The 16280-nt window shown below is 55.6% G+C and overlaps 1 protein-coding gene across 1 annotated transcript in view; it reads right to left on the reverse strand.

The window, feature by feature from the left end:
* The window catches only part of ROBO3 (roundabout guidance receptor 3), a 15626-nt gene extending 2251 nt beyond the window's left edge, over nt 1-13375 (reverse strand). Inside the window, exons 1-23 of the mRNA XM_023534714.1 lie at nt 13022-13375; nt 9862-10188; nt 9434-9591; nt 8885-9005; nt 8650-8788; nt 8241-8368; nt 7840-7964; nt 6484-6655; nt 5968-6173; nt 5682-5763; nt 5238-5403; nt 4893-5059; nt 4230-4351; nt 3813-4038; nt 3464-3585; nt 3063-3234; nt 2774-2959; nt 2063-2086; nt 1943-1985; nt 1569-1708; nt 1064-1258; nt 801-936; nt 434-646 (exon numbers count right to left, since the gene is read on the reverse strand). Coding sequence (XP_023390482.1) covers nt 434-646; nt 801-936; nt 1064-1258; nt 1569-1708; nt 1943-1985; nt 2063-2086; nt 2774-2959; nt 3063-3234; nt 3464-3585; nt 3813-4038; nt 4230-4351; nt 4893-5059; nt 5238-5403; nt 5682-5763; nt 5968-6173; nt 6484-6655; nt 7840-7964; nt 8241-8368; nt 8650-8788; nt 8885-9005; nt 9434-9591; nt 9862-10188; nt 13022-13181 — 3530 coding nt within the window. The 5' untranslated portion in view covers nt 13182-13375. The remainder of the gene's footprint in view (nt 1-433; nt 647-800; nt 937-1063; nt 1259-1568; nt 1709-1942; nt 1986-2062; nt 2087-2773; nt 2960-3062; nt 3235-3463; nt 3586-3812; nt 4039-4229; nt 4352-4892; nt 5060-5237; nt 5404-5681; nt 5764-5967; nt 6174-6483; nt 6656-7839; nt 7965-8240; nt 8369-8649; nt 8789-8884; nt 9006-9433; nt 9592-9861; nt 10189-13021) is intronic.
* Nucleotides 13376-16280: the final 2905 nt, after the last annotated feature.

Here is a 16280-nt window from a genome sequence, read left to right on the forward strand (position 1 = left end):
CTGTGGGGCCAAGACCCAGGCCAGCAGGCCTCCCTTCATGGCTGCTCAGAGTGGGCTGGGACACACTGAGAGGGGAGCTTGGCCCGACAGGCACCCTCCTGCAATGACATGAGGACTCAGACATTAAGTGTCTATAATGTGCCAGGCACTGTGTAGACAACCGAGTACTCAAATGAACAAGACACAGCCCACTCCCACCAGGCTCCCAAGCTAGTGAAGCATGAGGTAAGCCACATCTTTGAAACAACCCAGGAGGTTGTAAAGTCATTCCAATGAAGAAACAGCCTGAAGAGAGTGAGGGACCTGTCAGCCTCCACACTGCCCCCCGATACAGCCATGACACCTCTGTACCCCAGATCCATCCATCCAACCATCCACTGAATAGATACGTACTGAGAGTCTATAATGTGCACGGTACTACACACCTCCCTACCTGGGCATCTGGTGGAGATGGAGAATGTCGGTGGGGGGCTGGGGAGGGTCAGGAGGTGAGGGGGTGAGAGTGGCTGTGGACTGCTGTCCATAGGAAGGTGTGGGAGAGGGGGTCTCCCCTCGGGATGCAGGGACCAAGCAGCCTCCACTGGAGCTGAGCTCTGCCAGGTGGCTCCTCTCAGGCACTGGCGGGCACCACTCTCCTGACTCTGAGCTGGGGGAAAGAGGCAGGAGCGCAGAGATGACTGAGTAACTTCCATACCTTCCCCTTGGCTACCTGTTGCCCCTTCTCTTCTTCACCCAGCTCTCCGCCCACCCCCTGGGCTGGTCCCATCTGTAAGGGCATCTGCAGCAGGGTGCATATTTACCCGCCCTCCAGCTCCTCAGGCTCCTCAAGACAGCTCAGTTCACAGGAAGGGGGAGGTGGCGGCAGGGCTTCCGGCCAGTTGAGTGAGGGCATCTGCACAGGTTTCCCCAGAAGCTTCGCTTTACCTCCCCTGGCTCCTGAGGAGAGCAGGATGGGGCACACCAAGATACAGGCAGGGAAGAGGCGGAAATGAGACATGTCAGAAGGAAGTGATGGGCTAGGTCCCCAAGGGGAAGAGTAGAGTATGAGGAACTGGGGTCATACCACTGTCCCCTTGACTCCATTCTGGAGGGGCGTAGTGACTCCAGGTGCCTGGGTCCCCTGAGGTGTTTGGGGGGAAGCCCCCATGGAAAGTCTGCAGCTCCTCCCCAATGGGGTCAATGGTGCTGTAGACAGGACCCTCAGCAGAGGCGGCAGTGCCCCGGGCCGTCTGAGCCAGGTAAAGGGAGATTCCTGCTTCTGAGGAGGAGAAAGAGGGCGGCCCAGGGGAGGAAGCAGGGGCAGACACAGAAAAACAGAGCACAGCAGAATGGAGGGCCAAAGGAGATATCTCCAGACAGATCACTTCTTCCCCTACCCCAAACCTTACTGCCCGATCCAGGGTACAGGTGAGGCATGAGGGAGCCTTCCTCACTTCCCACCCTCCGAAGGACTGACCAACCTCAGGGAGGCTGGGGCTCCTCCGCTCCCTTCAGTGTGCCCCAGTAGGTTGAAGGGAGAGAAGGATGCTAGGGCCAGGTGTGCCCCTGAGGGAATCAGAACTCCTCACCATTGTAGTATCTGTCATCTGGGTCAGGATTGCTGGGGCAGCAGCTTCCCCTGGGCTCCTGGGCTGAGGGGCTTCGAGATGGGTGAGGCCAGGAGTCTGCGAGCCATGGGTAGGGAGCAGGGCCAAGGCCTATGGGTGGCCTGAGGGAGAGTGTGTGAATGTTCAGTTGGAGAGCGGGAACAGGCCAGGGGAGGTAAAGGTGGCAGGGGTAATCAGAGGCTGTAGGACAGTAATGGTGGTGTCTAGGGTAGGAGATGGGAGCTAGCTGGCATGAGTAGGGGGTGAGACCTGGAAAGGAAGAGCATGGTCTCTCAGTTGGGGAGGGGGCGGGGGTGGGAACGGATTATCCCTGGAAGATGAGTTGAGAGAATTACCTGGAACTGTCTCCAGAAAGGCCCTCTGAGTGTGGGAAGGACACTGGGGAAGGTGAGCAGAGACTAAGCGAGAGGAGCCAGTCCTGGGGGACTGAACCCCACAGGGCAGAGATGGCTTACCTGCAGGTGTGTAGGCAAAGGAAGCTTCCGAAAAGAACCCGTGGGAGAAAGAAAAAGGAAATGGGAGAGGGTCAGAAATATCCAAACTCTTGTTCGCTCTTTGGCCCTGTCTCAATTCCACCAACCAGGCTGCATCCTGGACCAATTTCATCAGAATGTCTAGGGGTGAACTCAGGCATCAGTATTTTTCTCAAGCTCCCCAAGTGATTCCCTGTGTGGTCAAGAGTGGGAACCACTGATCCAGGTGCCCTCAACACTGCAGATTCGCCCCTTACCGGAGGGTAGCAAACTTCGCCTCACAATATATTGGCTGCGCTTCTGGCCACCCCCACCTCCTACCAGGCCCCGCCCCCACAAGCGCGGTTTTTTTTTGTTTTTTGTTTTTTTGTCTCCGCCGCAAACTTGTCCCCCTTTACTAACACTGACTGCAGAGCCTACCCTCTTCCAGAGGCATCTTAGGGCCAAGTCTTACCCCTCCCCCAGACTCACGTCCCGTTCCCTCTCGGCCCCGCCCTTCCCCCCTGGGGTCGGCTCCAAGATCGGGGTGCGTGCCCCGCCCCTTTCCAAAGAGCCGAGCTCCAGCGCGACCCCACCCGGACCTCGACCCCTGCCCGCCTCCCTCCCCGGAGGGCGGCTCCAGGCTGCCTCCGCGCCCGAGCGCGCCCCTGGCCCGCAGCCCCGCAGCCCCGCAGCCCAGCCGCCGGCTCTCACCCGCGTAGTGGCTCAGTTCCTTGCGCTGCCTGCGGCGCCGACAGAAGGCGCCGCCGAGCCCGAGAAGCAGCGCGCCGCAGGCCGCGCCGCCGCCAGCCAGGAAGGCCGGCTCCCGCAGCACCCTGACCAGCCGTTCCGCCAGCCCCGGGCCCACCTCGAGCGCGGGCTCCAGTTCCGGCGGGGACGCTGTGGGGTTCAGAGAGGTGAGCGGCGTAGGGGCCTGGAAACCCGGGAGCCATTCCGGGACCCCCTTAACTTGCCAGCCCCTCCCTCCCACATCCGCACTCACGCAGCTGCACCGACACCGGGGCACTAGCAACGCCCACGCCAGCGCTGGTGGCCGCCGCGACCTGGGTCCGGTAAGGGAGACCCGGCAGCAGTCCCTGGAGCACCGCGGAGCGCGCCCAACCTGCCGCAGACCGATTGAGGTGGAAGCGGCTCTCATTGCCCAGGCACCAGATCTGGCGAGGCCAAGACCATGTTTTTAGAGTCAGAAATGGGATTCTGGCCTCACGTGGAACTCGACGCTCTGAACGGCAGAGGGGGCTTAGCCGGGCTTCGTTCGGCCTGGAGAGAACACTCCGAAACCTCTCTCCTTTCCCCAAACCTCAACCCCAGCCACAAAGCCTCCCTAATCCTAGCCCTAGGTCCTCCTCTTCCTCCCACGCAGCCCCTTCTCACACCCTGTACCTGGTATTCTTTGATGACCCCGTTTTGCTGGGAAAGGAGCGGAGGTTCCCAGGACACAGTGATACTGCTGTTGCCTTCACCCCCCAAGGCCACTGCCACTCCCTGAGGGGGGCCACTGGGGGCTAGCCAGGGTGGGGCATGGTGAGAAGGACGCAGACAGTCACTGCAAGCTGCCCCTCGTGCCCCAACCTCCCCGCTCCCAGCTCTAACATCTCAGGGAACTGAGAGCAGCCCCCTTCCAACCGGCTCACCTTGCTCTCCCCCCTGCAAACTTTCATCCACCCCTGCTCCCACTTCCGCTCCCACTTCCGTCTTGTCCACCCAGCAGCTCTGTGTCCTGCCCCCTTACCCTCCTCAGGAATGCTTGTGGTCACCAAGGGGCTCTCAGCCCCTAGCCCCTCTTGGCCTTGGGCTTGCACCTTGATCTGAATTCGGGTCGCTGGGGGGAGTCCTCTTAGCACGGTACTTTGCTGGCTTGGGGACTGTAGGTCCAGCACTGTCCAGCTTTCCCCATCAGGACCTGCTATTCTCCAAGACACCCGGAAACCTTGCACAAGCTCGACTGGGCCGTCTACCTGTAGGAGACAGGAGGAAGCATACCAGGGGAAAAGGCTAGGGCCACACAAGTCCTCCAGGCTCAGCTCATCCTCCACTCACCCATCTTCCCCAGCCACTCACCTCCCACTCTCTGGTACCCATTCTTGGAGGCCCCTATGTTCCCCATCATCATCTCTGCTCTTCACCTTATCCCCATGCCCACACTCACAGTCCAGGACAACTGCAGAGTCCGGGGCCCAAGGACTACAGGCTCCTGCATACGCACAACCACTTCGGCTAGTCCCCGCTGGCCTCTCCATGGGTCCTCCACAGGCCTGGATGGGTTGCTGTCTGTTGACCAAAAAGCCCACTCAGCAGAGGCCAGCAGGGAAAGGGAGTCAGTTCGCTGTGTCTTGCCTCTGCCCTGCCCCATAGACTATACGATTTAGTGCTCCAGAGCACACCTCAGGGTCAGGAGGGGCTGGTCAGAGGGATAACTTCCTGAAATGGGCCCGGGTGTCCAGCTAACACAGGTGTTCTTTCTGCATAATTGCATACACACCCTTTAAAGGTCTCTTGCCTCATCTATAATGTGAAGATGATGCCTCCAAGGTCCCTTCTAGTTCTGATAATCTACTTATGCTGTGAGTAAGGGACTCAGAAGTGAAGAGCCACCAAGGTAACCAAATTAGTGCCCCTCTCTCTCCCCTTCACTCTTGCTTTCCCTCCCCGCTTCTCTCATTCCCTCGATGAGAGGGAAGCAGGACCTATTCCAGACCAGCCACCAATATAGACCTGGCACAGCAGGAAAGAGATGCCATGGTTTTTGGGGAGGGGTGCTCTGCAATGTTACATGTTATATCCATGAGCCAGGGACCCTGACCTTACTCACCCTGGGTACGAACAGGCTCAGAGACAGGGCTCGGCTCACTGAGGCCCCAGGCTCCGACAGCTCGCACCAGGAATAGGTAGATGGTATTGGGCTGCAAACCGCTGACGGTATGTGTCTCCAGCTGTACACCATCTGCCACTGTCCGCCATGTGTTGCCGGCGGCTTGGCTGCAGTGGGAATGAGGTAACAAGAGTTGTCTGAGTCATCTCACCCATTCTCTATGGCTCCCTACTGCCGTCTCATCCTGGGAGAGGGAACTAGCAAACTTCTCCCCACAATAGCAAAGACACTAAGACATAGGGGTCCCCTCCTTTTTAACTTTCCAGGTTTGCATTTAAAACTTACCTGAAGGCCTCTATCACATAAGAGGTGACTGCGGCCCCAGCCTGCGGGTTGGCTTTCCAGGTCAGGGTAATGCTATTCTTGGTGATCTCAGTGACCACTGGCTGAGACGGAGGCCCCAAAGGGGTACTGGGTTCCATAGGGGGGTCTGGTAATTCTCCCCAATCTTCTGCAGTGAGGAGATAATCTTTAAGTAGAAGCATGGGGAAAGGATGTAACCTGCCTCCTTACCAGAGGAGCTGTGGAGCTGTGACAGGATTATGGTAGAGAGGGAGACACAGTGCACTAACCCTTACTCACTTACTCACATCCTCCTCCCAAGGGCACCACCACGGCCATGGCATTGGGAAGATAAAGTCAGTCCTGGGGATTGGCAAGGTATTGACCGCCTTTAAAGAAGGTTAGGAGAAAGGTACTGGCAAAGCAGAGAACAAAAGAAAAACTCACCCTGCCTCCGAAGCCAGCCCGTCCATGTGGCCTCCCCTGTGGAACTCTTGGCCACACAGCTGTAGAAGCCCATGTCCATCTCCTGTAGGAGAGGGTAGAGGACTGGCAAACCGGAAGTGGAGGAAGGTAGGGTGAGGGGGTGGAAGTGGGTATTGAGAATGTTGTACACTGTAGCTACCCCTCCGAGAGAGCAGAGACATAGAATGGAGTTCAAGTCCCAGTGGGTACTTCCTAGAGTTGAACATATGGCCATTCTCAGTTACTTGGGCCCCAAGGTGAGACTCACCTGAATGTTGGTGATGTACAGAGTACCATTGGCCATGAGGTTGAGCTGGAGGTCATCCCCCTGCAGCCACTGCCCATCCTTCTTCCATTGGACACTAGGTTGAGGGTTCCCAGTCACTCTGCATGGCAGCCACACAGAGGAGCCAAGTGCCACTGTCTGATTGGCTGGTCCCTGGAGGATGATGGGAGGCATCCCATCCATGGAAGCTGAGAGAGGAAGAACTTGGGCATCTCAGGGGAGGATCCTAGGTTCAGGAAACCAGCCCCTTGTCCTCATTTTCTGCTACTTCACATATCCCCTTCCCTCAGAGATTTCAGGGGCTTCCATAACCAACTGTAGTCTCTGCCTAGAACCAGCCATCTATTAGTGGCTTCTGTGGCTGATTTCCAAACTTCAATGACATGTCTCAGGAACACACCCCTCCCCTTGCATATTGTATAGAATCAAAAACAGATCTCTTAAAGCCATTATTTGCTTTCAGGCTATGGGTCCAGGCCTATCTCCATGGGTACATACCTCCCTTTACCTCCAACAGGGCCTTGGCCAGGATGCTGCCAGCCACACTAACAGCCTGACACACGTAGTAGCCAGCATCCCCACTCTGCACTTCAGTGATGTTGAGCTGCCCTTTGGGAGAGACTGAGAAGCGCCCCATGGGCTGAACAGATTGACTGGGGAAAAGTAGAACCTGGAGACAGAGCAAGGAACTAAGGGAATAAGCAGGCAGCTGGCAGAGAGAGCTCCCCATTTCCATCAATGCCAGAATCCAGAGCATTCCTAAGGTTCTAGTTTATACACCATCTCAGCCTGTTATGCGACCTTGGGCAAATTAGTTAAACCAATTTACAAAAATGAACAATTTTATTAGATGATTTTGGGGCGTACTTCCCAGCTCTATGCAAGCTATTTAAACTTCCTGAGCCCCAATTTCATCCAGAATTGATTTTTAGAGGATAGATATGAAGATTAAATGAAGTAATCATATGAAACGTTTTCAATACATTGTGTCGTAGATGTTAAATACTTTCCTCTTCTTTCCGGCTCTAACATTTTACATTAGATGCATATATGGAAGGTAGCCAAGCAGGTTTAGGTCTCAGGCTAAATGGCACCATGCTGAGCCCCTAACTGAAACCTACTTCCACTCTCTACTACCATCAGCCATTTTAGTCATTTCAGAATCTAATGAAAATGCTGCTGTCTCCAGCGCTAGAAAAGATGTTGAGAAAATTGTGGCTGTGGATTTGGAATGAAGTAATGGGTGGCCTGGTTTCTCAGTGGGGCGAGGTTAATCAGACTTATTTTATTGTACTGTTTCTGTTTCCTAGTAACAAAATTGCTACCCTTCCCTTAGAGAGAGTACTTATGTTGTGACCAGTTAATGTTCACTCCAGTTCTATATTCCGGGATTTGTTTGCTAAGGTTGAAGAGGAGTGGCTGTGAGCGCCCCCTGGTGGAAGCCTCCTGTAAATAGAAGAGCAAGTTGTGTTCTACGGGCTTTGGTACAGTGCTACTTGCTTTCTACACTGTATGTTAAATAAAGCCCAGACCCCAGGGTACTGGGGAAGGAGGGATCTAATTAGATTTTCTGCATCCTCAGGACAGTCTTGCCCCAAAGAGAAAGATTCTCCAAGGAATTACTATACAGGACTTTTCCCTACCACCTTAACATTATCATTTATTTTTAAAGCGTTCAATATGTTCCAGGCCTTTTATATTCATTATCTTATTTAATCCTCCCAAATAACCTGCAAGGATTTCTAGGAAGACCAAAGGTAAAGCACAATCCGAGAGCAGTTTTCAGACCTAGGAGGAGGGAGGCTAAGATCCAGCGGACAAGCTGGCCGGAAGGCCCTGGGAGCTGGCACCTACTTGACTTCCTTCCTTCTGCCAGAAGATGGCAGGTGGGGGGTTTCCTTTGGTCTCGCATTGGAAAGTCACATTCTCTCCAGGAGCAGCCATCTGGTCCTGGGGCTGAGTCACCAGCTGGGGTGGGACTGGGAAGGGGAGGGGGAAGATAAAGGAACAGGGAGTCAGGGGTACTAAGAAGGAAGTTTGAGGAGACAGAAGAGAGACTCACAAGCTTGCTTAAGCAGTAACAAATATCCATCCGTCTCTTGCTCAAGCCTGTTTAGCTTTCTCCTCTCTCTCCTACAAGTCTCAGGTGACTCCATATCTCCCACTCCTTCTTTCTCCCTCACTCTCCTCTTCCACCCACCCTCCATCTCCCCTCATCTCACCCCTACTGCAGGCAGTCCCAGGTGGGGCCTCACCGTGAACACTGAGGGAGCCAGATGCTTCCACTCGGCCCACACTGTTCTCCGCCACACAGGTGTACGTCCCCTCATCTTCAGCACTCACACGCCCAATCCAAAGGCTGTGGTCGCTCCGGATCTCATACCTGCTCCACTCCCCACCCCCAGGCTGGGTTGGCCATAGCTACAGACCCTTTCTGTTTCCCTCAGGACAGACACCAGGACAGGGTACATAGACAAGGCAGGCCTCAACGGGGACAGAAACTCTATGAATGGAGGTGGGAACTGGATAGGGGAGGGCCATGGGCTCTGGGGAACAGACTTCTTTATGCCTTCAAGTAAGAGGGTTATCTGCTTTCCAGTTTTCTAGGGCAGGTTACCCGCTTGAGCTGGGTGGGTCTCCTCGCAGAAGGAAGGGGCTTCTCACCTGCCTGTGGGCAGTTCCCCATCCTCCTTCCGCCAGCGTAGATGAGGTGGGGGATCCCCCTGCACCTCACATGGGAAGTCCACAGGGGCATCAGTCAGGACCACCTGATTCACTGGTCTCCGCAGGAATGAGGGACGCTCTGTGGAGTGGGAGTGAGCACACAGTCGGGAGCTCTGCACAGCTGTGTACTCCCCAGGCTCCACACTCCCGTAACAGCAAAACTCCTTGTGCCTACCCAGTACTACAAGTTCGGCTGCCCCACTCTCCCGTTCTCCTGCCATGTTGGAGGCCACACACATATAGGTCCCTGCATCACTCTTGTGTGTATGTGACATCATCAGCTTCCCTCCGCGGATCTGCAGATTAATAACGGTAACTTTGGTCCTTTTATCGCCATCAAAGCATATTTATTTATTTGACCCTCACAACAAGCCCATGAAGAAGACCAGTGAAGTCAATCTATTTAGATAAGGAATCTTTAAGTGATTTGCCCAAGGTGGGTCTCAGGTCTGTCTTTTCTCCCATTGGTCCCTGGGGCATCATGCTCCCCCACATCGTATATCAAGTCCATCCTATCCATCTTCATTTATCCTTCACTCAACAGCCGATCCTCAGCTTCTAGTCAACTAATCCCAAATCTACCTTATTGCCCCAAGACATTATTCCCTGCCCCCCATGACCCTTGCATTCAGGCCTTTCTCCTTTGAGGCATGTCCCTCATGACATCAGGGCCCTGCTCCGCCCCTCCCCTCCTTTGGGTCCCCAGCAGTGTCTCAGCCCTCACCGTGATCCTTCCTTCCTCCTCCTTGACACGGGCACTGCCCTTTTTCCAGAACACCGAAGGCTCTGGGTGGCCTCTAGGGGGTACACATTCCATTACCGCTGGCTCCCCCACTGCCACCACCACGTTCCCAGGAGACTGCCGGAAATCATCTCGGAGCACTGGGGAGAGAGGATGTGACCAGGGGGATGTAGGATGACATAACTGCCGGAGGACGTAAGGGAAGTGGAAGAAAAGTTGATCACCGCACACCGAAACTCTCCCCCCAGCCAAGGTGCGAAAATACCGGGCCCAGGTGTGAGCATTAGAGACCGAAGGCTGGGTCCCAAAGGAAGATACTGAACGGGCTGTGACTGGAGCTGGATCTGGGCCCAGCCCCTCCCTCCGTTCCCCAGGCTCTAGAAGCAACTAGCTGATGACTGGGCTCTCACCTGCCACTTCCAGCGAGGCGTTCCTGCTGGCCACCGTCCCCAGGTAGTTGCGCGCCACACAAGTGTAGATCCCTTCATCTGGCCGCGCACGGCGCCCGTGCACGATGCGCGGAAAAAAGAGGGCGCCGCTGGGCAGCAGCAGGCGGTGTGCACGTGGGTCCTCGCGCGCGGTGGCCACTCGCGCCCCATTCTTGTACCACTCGATGTTGGGCCGGGGCCGGCCCTCGGCGCGGCAGGGCAGCGTGGCGGATTCGCCGCGGGACACCAGCAAATCTGGCGGCTGCTCCACGATGCGCGGCATCGCGTCCTCCAGCCCGACCCTTGACCCTGGGGAGTGGGGGTAGGGGCGCAGAGCATTTAGACTGGGAAACTGGGGAGAGGTGGAGACTCCGGAGAGAAAACGACCCCGTCTGCCACGTGTGACCACCCTCTCTCTCTGTAGGGTCGGGTATCTCTTTCTTGGGCTCCAAAGGAGGTGCCTACAGATGGGCAGATAAGCCAAGGAATCAGGGCACCTGCCCCCTCTCCTACCAGGTGTAAACGGGGAGTAAAGGGCCACCCGCACCTCTAGTCGTTTCAGCCCCCACCCACACTGGTTCACAGATGTCCTTCCTCCTTGAGCAACCGTAGTGGGGCACCAGGGCCAACACTGGGTTTCCTGCCTCAGCACGATCCCGGGCATCGACATGGAGAATGTGGCTGGGCCTCGGGTCCCTCAGGACAGGGAAGGCGTGAGTGATGGCCGGAGCCTGAGAATCCAGGAATGGGCACAGAGCCCTTCTATTGACACCCTAGACAACCACGTTTCCGGATCCTGTGAAATCACAGGAGTTGAACAAACGCAAACGGTGGTGGAAATGTGAGTAACGCTCTTTTCTGGGAGAGCGAACTGTTCTCCAGGTTGATGTAGCCAAAAAAAAGGCTAAGAACCATTGAGAAAGGAATTCCTCTCCTTTCCTGATTCTCTCGGATCAGTTCGCCGTGGGTTCTATCCCTGCCCCTCACTCGGCCTACAGACTTCTGCTTGCTTCCTCTTCTGCAGTGGTTTGGGATCCAAAAGCCTGGAGCCCGTTATGTTCAGATACCCCAGCTTCATCGATAGTGGCTTTGTAACCCCTGGCAGCCAGTAGGCGCCGCTGCCGCCTCCCGGAATCTGTGTCCTTCACTAACCAGGGGCTACCCGGTTTCTGTTCTCCACTTCCCCATCCCCCACCCCGCACCTCCCACCCTGTTCCAGAATCCGCTGGGACCTCTGCTTCCAGCCTTGGTATACGGTTGGCTTTCACTTCCCTCCCCTACTCTTAGAAGTTCTGGCGGAGACAAAGCTGGATGGGTTGTCCATCATGGTGCTGTCCTAGAGAGGGTGTATTTAACGGGTTAGGAACAGAAAAATCGGTTTCCCGTCCACTTAGAGAAAAGAGTCCTTTTTTCAATTTCTCCCCTTCCAGATGGAAATTTCTGATTCTCATCAGACTCTTCTCCGTCCCATGCCAAGCCTAGTTTAGGCAGACCATATGAGAGCAGCTTTGGAGTGGTTAAGAGCTGGGGGTTTGGCAGGGACCAGCTAGGGCTGGAATCTTAGATTTTAATGCTTCCTACTGTAAGGACTTCAGCAAATTACTGAGCTTCTTTGAGTCCCAGCTTAATTATCTGTAATGTGGGGGTATATTGTCATAAGAGCATAATATATGCAAAGCACTTGGGGGGAGGCTCAATAAATATGGCTATTCTCTGACGATTTAAGGGTTCTTCCTCCCCGCTCACCTTACCTTATCTTAGCTCCTACAGTCTCTACAAGAATCAGATTCTACCAAGTCCCAACATTCCCTCTTTCCCCCTACACATAACCATCGGGTGCTATGGAAATAGGTCTGTTATTGCCAAGGTTTGCACTGCTTTTGTGACCATCTTGAATTTGTTTTCTCTGCAGCAAATGTGACCATCAACTCCTTCCTTACAAACCTCATTGAATTTTCGAGCTTAAATAAAACAATGTATGGTGAAAACACTGTAAGAGCTCTAGATGAGCAGAGGCGTGTCTGAGGTGTCTGTGAGAAGGGCTCTGTGCTTAACCTCCTGGGAATCTAAGAGGTCAGGAGATTGGAGAATCCCAGCTCATTCCCCATTTTCCTCCCCTCTCCTTCTGTGAAGACCACACCCTGCTGGACGACTCTTTCCCCTTAATTCCTGTAGACACAGCTGCAGGCTCCCTTTCCCAGGAATGTCCTTCCTGTCATTCCAGGTCTCAGGAGAGGCTTCGACAGCAGCTAATGAATAGCTAAGGGCCATGCTAATGGGGCTCGGGGCTCCACCCCAGCACCTGGAGTACCCCCATACACACACATACACATTGCCCAGGTTCACTTTCTCGCCGCCTTTGGGTCTCCAGCACCCTAGATTCGAGTGGGTGAAGGCCAAGGGATCCCGGCTGGGGAAGAACCAGAGGGAACCTCGGCCAAGGCGCCCGGGAATACGGGAGTTCCCGAAGCGGCCGGCAGGGGGCGAGCTCGGGGCTCTCCCTGGCTCCCGCCGCGCGGGAGGAGCCCGCGATCTCAGCCATTTATTAATCACCTTAATTAGCGGTGACGACCTAGCCGCGGGCGCTGCCCGCCTGCCGCTGCTCTGCCGGGTGGGCCGGCTGCGAGTCCACCTCTGAGGGGTAACACCTAAGTTTCCCTGAAATGGTTGCCGCCTCTATCGCGCTCTGTAGCAAACACATCCCACATTTTAACTTCCTCGCCCTCGTCCTAAGTGAGTTTTTGGGAAACTTAGGGTCCCGGAGGAAAACCTGCTACCTGGGTGGGTCACTGAGTGGCCCGCTCGGCCCGGGCCCGCCGGCGACCGCGCGTCTCCGCTACCCTCCCCGCGGCGGGTCGCTGCCTCTCCTAGCTCGAACTTGCCCACTCTCCAGCCAGTTCTCCTGGGTGGTGGGAAGTAATGGCCTCAGCGGCCACCTCCTCCCAAACCCTCGACCTCCGCTGGCACCCCTACTCAGGTGCTCAAAGCCCCAAATTATCTCTTTGTCCCCACAGCCCAGGGAGGCGCTGGGAGGCGCCGTTCGGTCCCTACCTGGGGCAGAAGTGCTTGGTCTCCCGCTCCACGCCCCCCTTCCACCTCGCCCCCAACCAGGATCTGACGTCCCCACGGGGCGAGGGCTTACCGTTGAGAGGAGGCTCGCCGGGGGGCAGCAGGCTGTGGTTGAGCGCCGCCACCGAGGAGTTGAAGCCGAAGAGCAGGTCGCTGGAGTTGGACACGTCCCCGGCCAGGGAGTCCGCGAACAAGTTCATCTGCAGCAGCGTTTTGAGCAGGTAGCGCAGCATGGCGCGACCCGACGGGGACCCGGGCGGGGGGCTCGGGGCCCAGCCTCTGGGTCTGAGACCCGCGGGCCGGGAGCCACAAGCCCCTCCACAGCCTCTGCGCGCTGCCCCAGCCACGGTGCCGCTGTCCCGCCGGCGGGCGCCCGGGTGCGGGTCCGGCGCGTGCCTCCGCGTGCCCTCCTCCTTCCTTCGTCCTTCTCTCCACCCCCCAGTGCAGCGGTCCCTCGGGAGCTAGGCGGCGGAAAGCAGGTGCCACGCCGATCACGGCGTAATTAAGGGATTAATCCGCCTCCCTCCACCCTCCCACTCCCGCCTGGACCGCCACTAGCGGGGCCAGAGACCAGAGTCACTTAGCGCTAGTTGGAGTCCCCGCCCCGCGTCGGGTTCTGAACGCCACAGGAGAGTTTCCCTCCTTTCTTAAAGCTCTCGAGATGAGGGAGGAGGCTCCGTCCGACTCCGGCCGCCTTGCCTGACTTTTAAAACAGGAATCCCTCTTCTTTTTTTCCTAGCTCTTAGGGAAACTGAGGCAGCGCGCAAGATCACTCCTCTAGCTCTCGAAATCCTAGTTTCCATTTCCCCCCAAGTCCCGGGATTTATCCGCGAAAGTGCGGGAATTGGGGGTGGGCGAAGAACAATTACACAGTGCGTCCGCGCGATTGCCCTCAGTCGCCAAGTTTGCAGCAGAGAGGCCAGGAGATGAGGTCGCGCGTCTTGACCCTAATCTAGTAGTTTCTTCAGGAGACTCAGATCCGGGATAAAACTGCAAGGAGAAAGCCCAGGGAAACCCAGGGCTCGCAAATTGATTTGCATACTTTTGTATTACTCTGCTCTGACGTGTTTTATTGACTTGTTTCACCTTTTGGAGGAGACTGAAGGGGAACCACCCCGGGGAGTGCGGGACAAAGACAAAAAGCAATACTTACTGTTTCTGTAAAGGTAAATGCGAGAGGAGAGATGGGGTGGACGCAGAACTCGTGCAAATCTGTACAAACCTGATAACATCATAGAGGGGGGACACGACCCCTCCCCCAGTCCCAGCCTGCTTCTGACTTTTCTGGAGTTCTTTTTACTTGAAGATCTCCCATTCGGACACTCACCCACCCCAGGTGTGTTTGTGTCTGTCTGTCTGCCTCTCTCTGTCTCTCTCTATCTCTGTCTCTTTGTCTCTCTGTCTCTGTCTGTCTGTCTGTATCTCTCTCTGTCTCTCTCTCTCTCTCTCTCTCTCCCTCTCCTGGGCTGGAGATAACATTGGGGTGTCAGGAAGAGAGAAGCAGGCCCTCCTATCTGGGATAAGGCCCCGCTGATGGGTGAGTGGTGGTGGTTTGTGGCTCAGGGGTCAGGCTCTGTGTGATGAGACCACCTTTGTGGACTGGCTGCTTCTGACCAGGGAGGGGGCAGGGGAACGGGTCGAGATCCGGAGAGGTGGATGCTACACAGTCCTAGATTCAGAGTAAGCAGAATCAAGGGTTAGAGTATCTCAGGTAGACACTGTTCAAGTGAACCTATACTTTGTCAAGGACTGTGAGGCTTGTCCCAAAACTCCTCTCTCAACCCAAAGGCCAGTCCTTGGGGCCTCAAACTAACCAGTGTTTGGGTGTCTTCCTACCCCCTCCCCTCAGCTCTGCTGGTGGCTTCGTAGGGCCTGAAACACAAAGTGCTGGGCAGTCGGGTGCCTGACGGCCTCACAGAAGTAGGCCGCGCCCCGGGAGCTGTTCTTTCAGCACCTCCTCTGCTGGTACCGGACTAGGAGTCTGGCGCCCCACAGAGGACTTCAACCACAGCGCACCTTGAGGCTGAGTATTGGGGTGGGTGAGAGAGGAGCTAGTGATACTCCTCTTCTTTCTAAAGCACCAGGATACTGAGAGATGAGATTTGACATCTGTCCCTTGCTCCAGGGCCGGGTTGCATTCAGCCAAGAGAGAGCATAAGGAATAGATTTGGAATGACCAACCCAGGAGTGGGTTCTAATCCTTTGCCAATAAGAAGACATCACCACTCTAGACCTCAGCCTCCCCATCTGTTAAGAAGAAATCGAACTCCTTGCTGTGCTCAGAAGCATCAGATTCCCAATTCCCAGGCCCCCTGCTCTGCTTCCTGCTGACCTGGGTCACCTGGGTTCCATCACATCAGAGGCTGAACCAGGACAGAAATCCCTGGACTTGCAGGGCAGGGAGAGCTGCAGCAGACAGGAAACCACCCCCTGCCATGTGGCTCCTGCCCCATCCTAATCCCCTGATTTGCTCCAGGTCAGCCTTTCAGCAAACACAGGGCCTGCCAGCGTCTAGGGGCTTGTCACCCTGTTAGCGGATTTGTTCCCTGAGATGGCACAGTTAATTGGCCCTTTATGTGGGGATCAGGGCTTATTTGCTCAGGGTTCCCTGAGCGGAGGCTGCGACTCAGCCCCTGGGCAAGTCTGTGAGTAAATCTGTTTCCCGATCTCCATCATCTGGGTTTGGGGGCTGCACAAATGGTGGGGCCGCGCTCCTTTCCAGGACTCTCCTGACCTGAATCTCCTATCTGTCTTCTAACACCTCACCTCTTCTCCATACTCTTTTTCCTCTCCCCACTTTTCTTCTTGTTTCTCTCTGCTCTTTCCTTCTTTGTACTTCTCTGTATCTCTAGAATGCTCTTCCTTTAAATCAACTCAGACCTAATGCCAAAAAAGGGTAGAGAGCTCAATGGTAGAATAAATACCTCCTACCAATGGCCTAAGTTCCCTCGCCCCCAACCTAGTATTTCTAGAACCTGGGACCAGCAGAGGGTGGGGGCAGAGTGGGTGAGAGGGCTCAGCAGGGTCACACCCCCCATCCCCAGCTCTTCTGCAGCCCTTTTCTGCCTCCTGTCCCTGAACTTTTTCAAGTCCAGCTTCTCTCTGGGCTGTGGCCATAGGCAGTTCTGGAAGGAGTTTGCCTCTGTCTCCTCACTACCTGCCCCCCACCCCAAATTACCCACACGACTCTGCTCTGCCTCTTGCTTAGAGAGAGTAGGTAACTCACTGTATCTGTCTCCATTCCTACCCCATAGACTATAGATACTTATACTGTATCTAGAACACTCAGTACGTGTACTGTAACTGGATGGCCCTCATCTGGGACTCCATTC

Source organism: Pteropus vampyrus, unplaced genomic scaffold (assembly GCF_000151845.1).
Source record: "Pteropus vampyrus isolate Shadow unplaced genomic scaffold, Pvam_2.0 Scaffold130, whole genome shotgun sequence".
NCBI classification, from domain to species: Eukaryota; Metazoa; Chordata; class Mammalia; order Chiroptera; family Pteropodidae; genus Pteropus; species Pteropus vampyrus.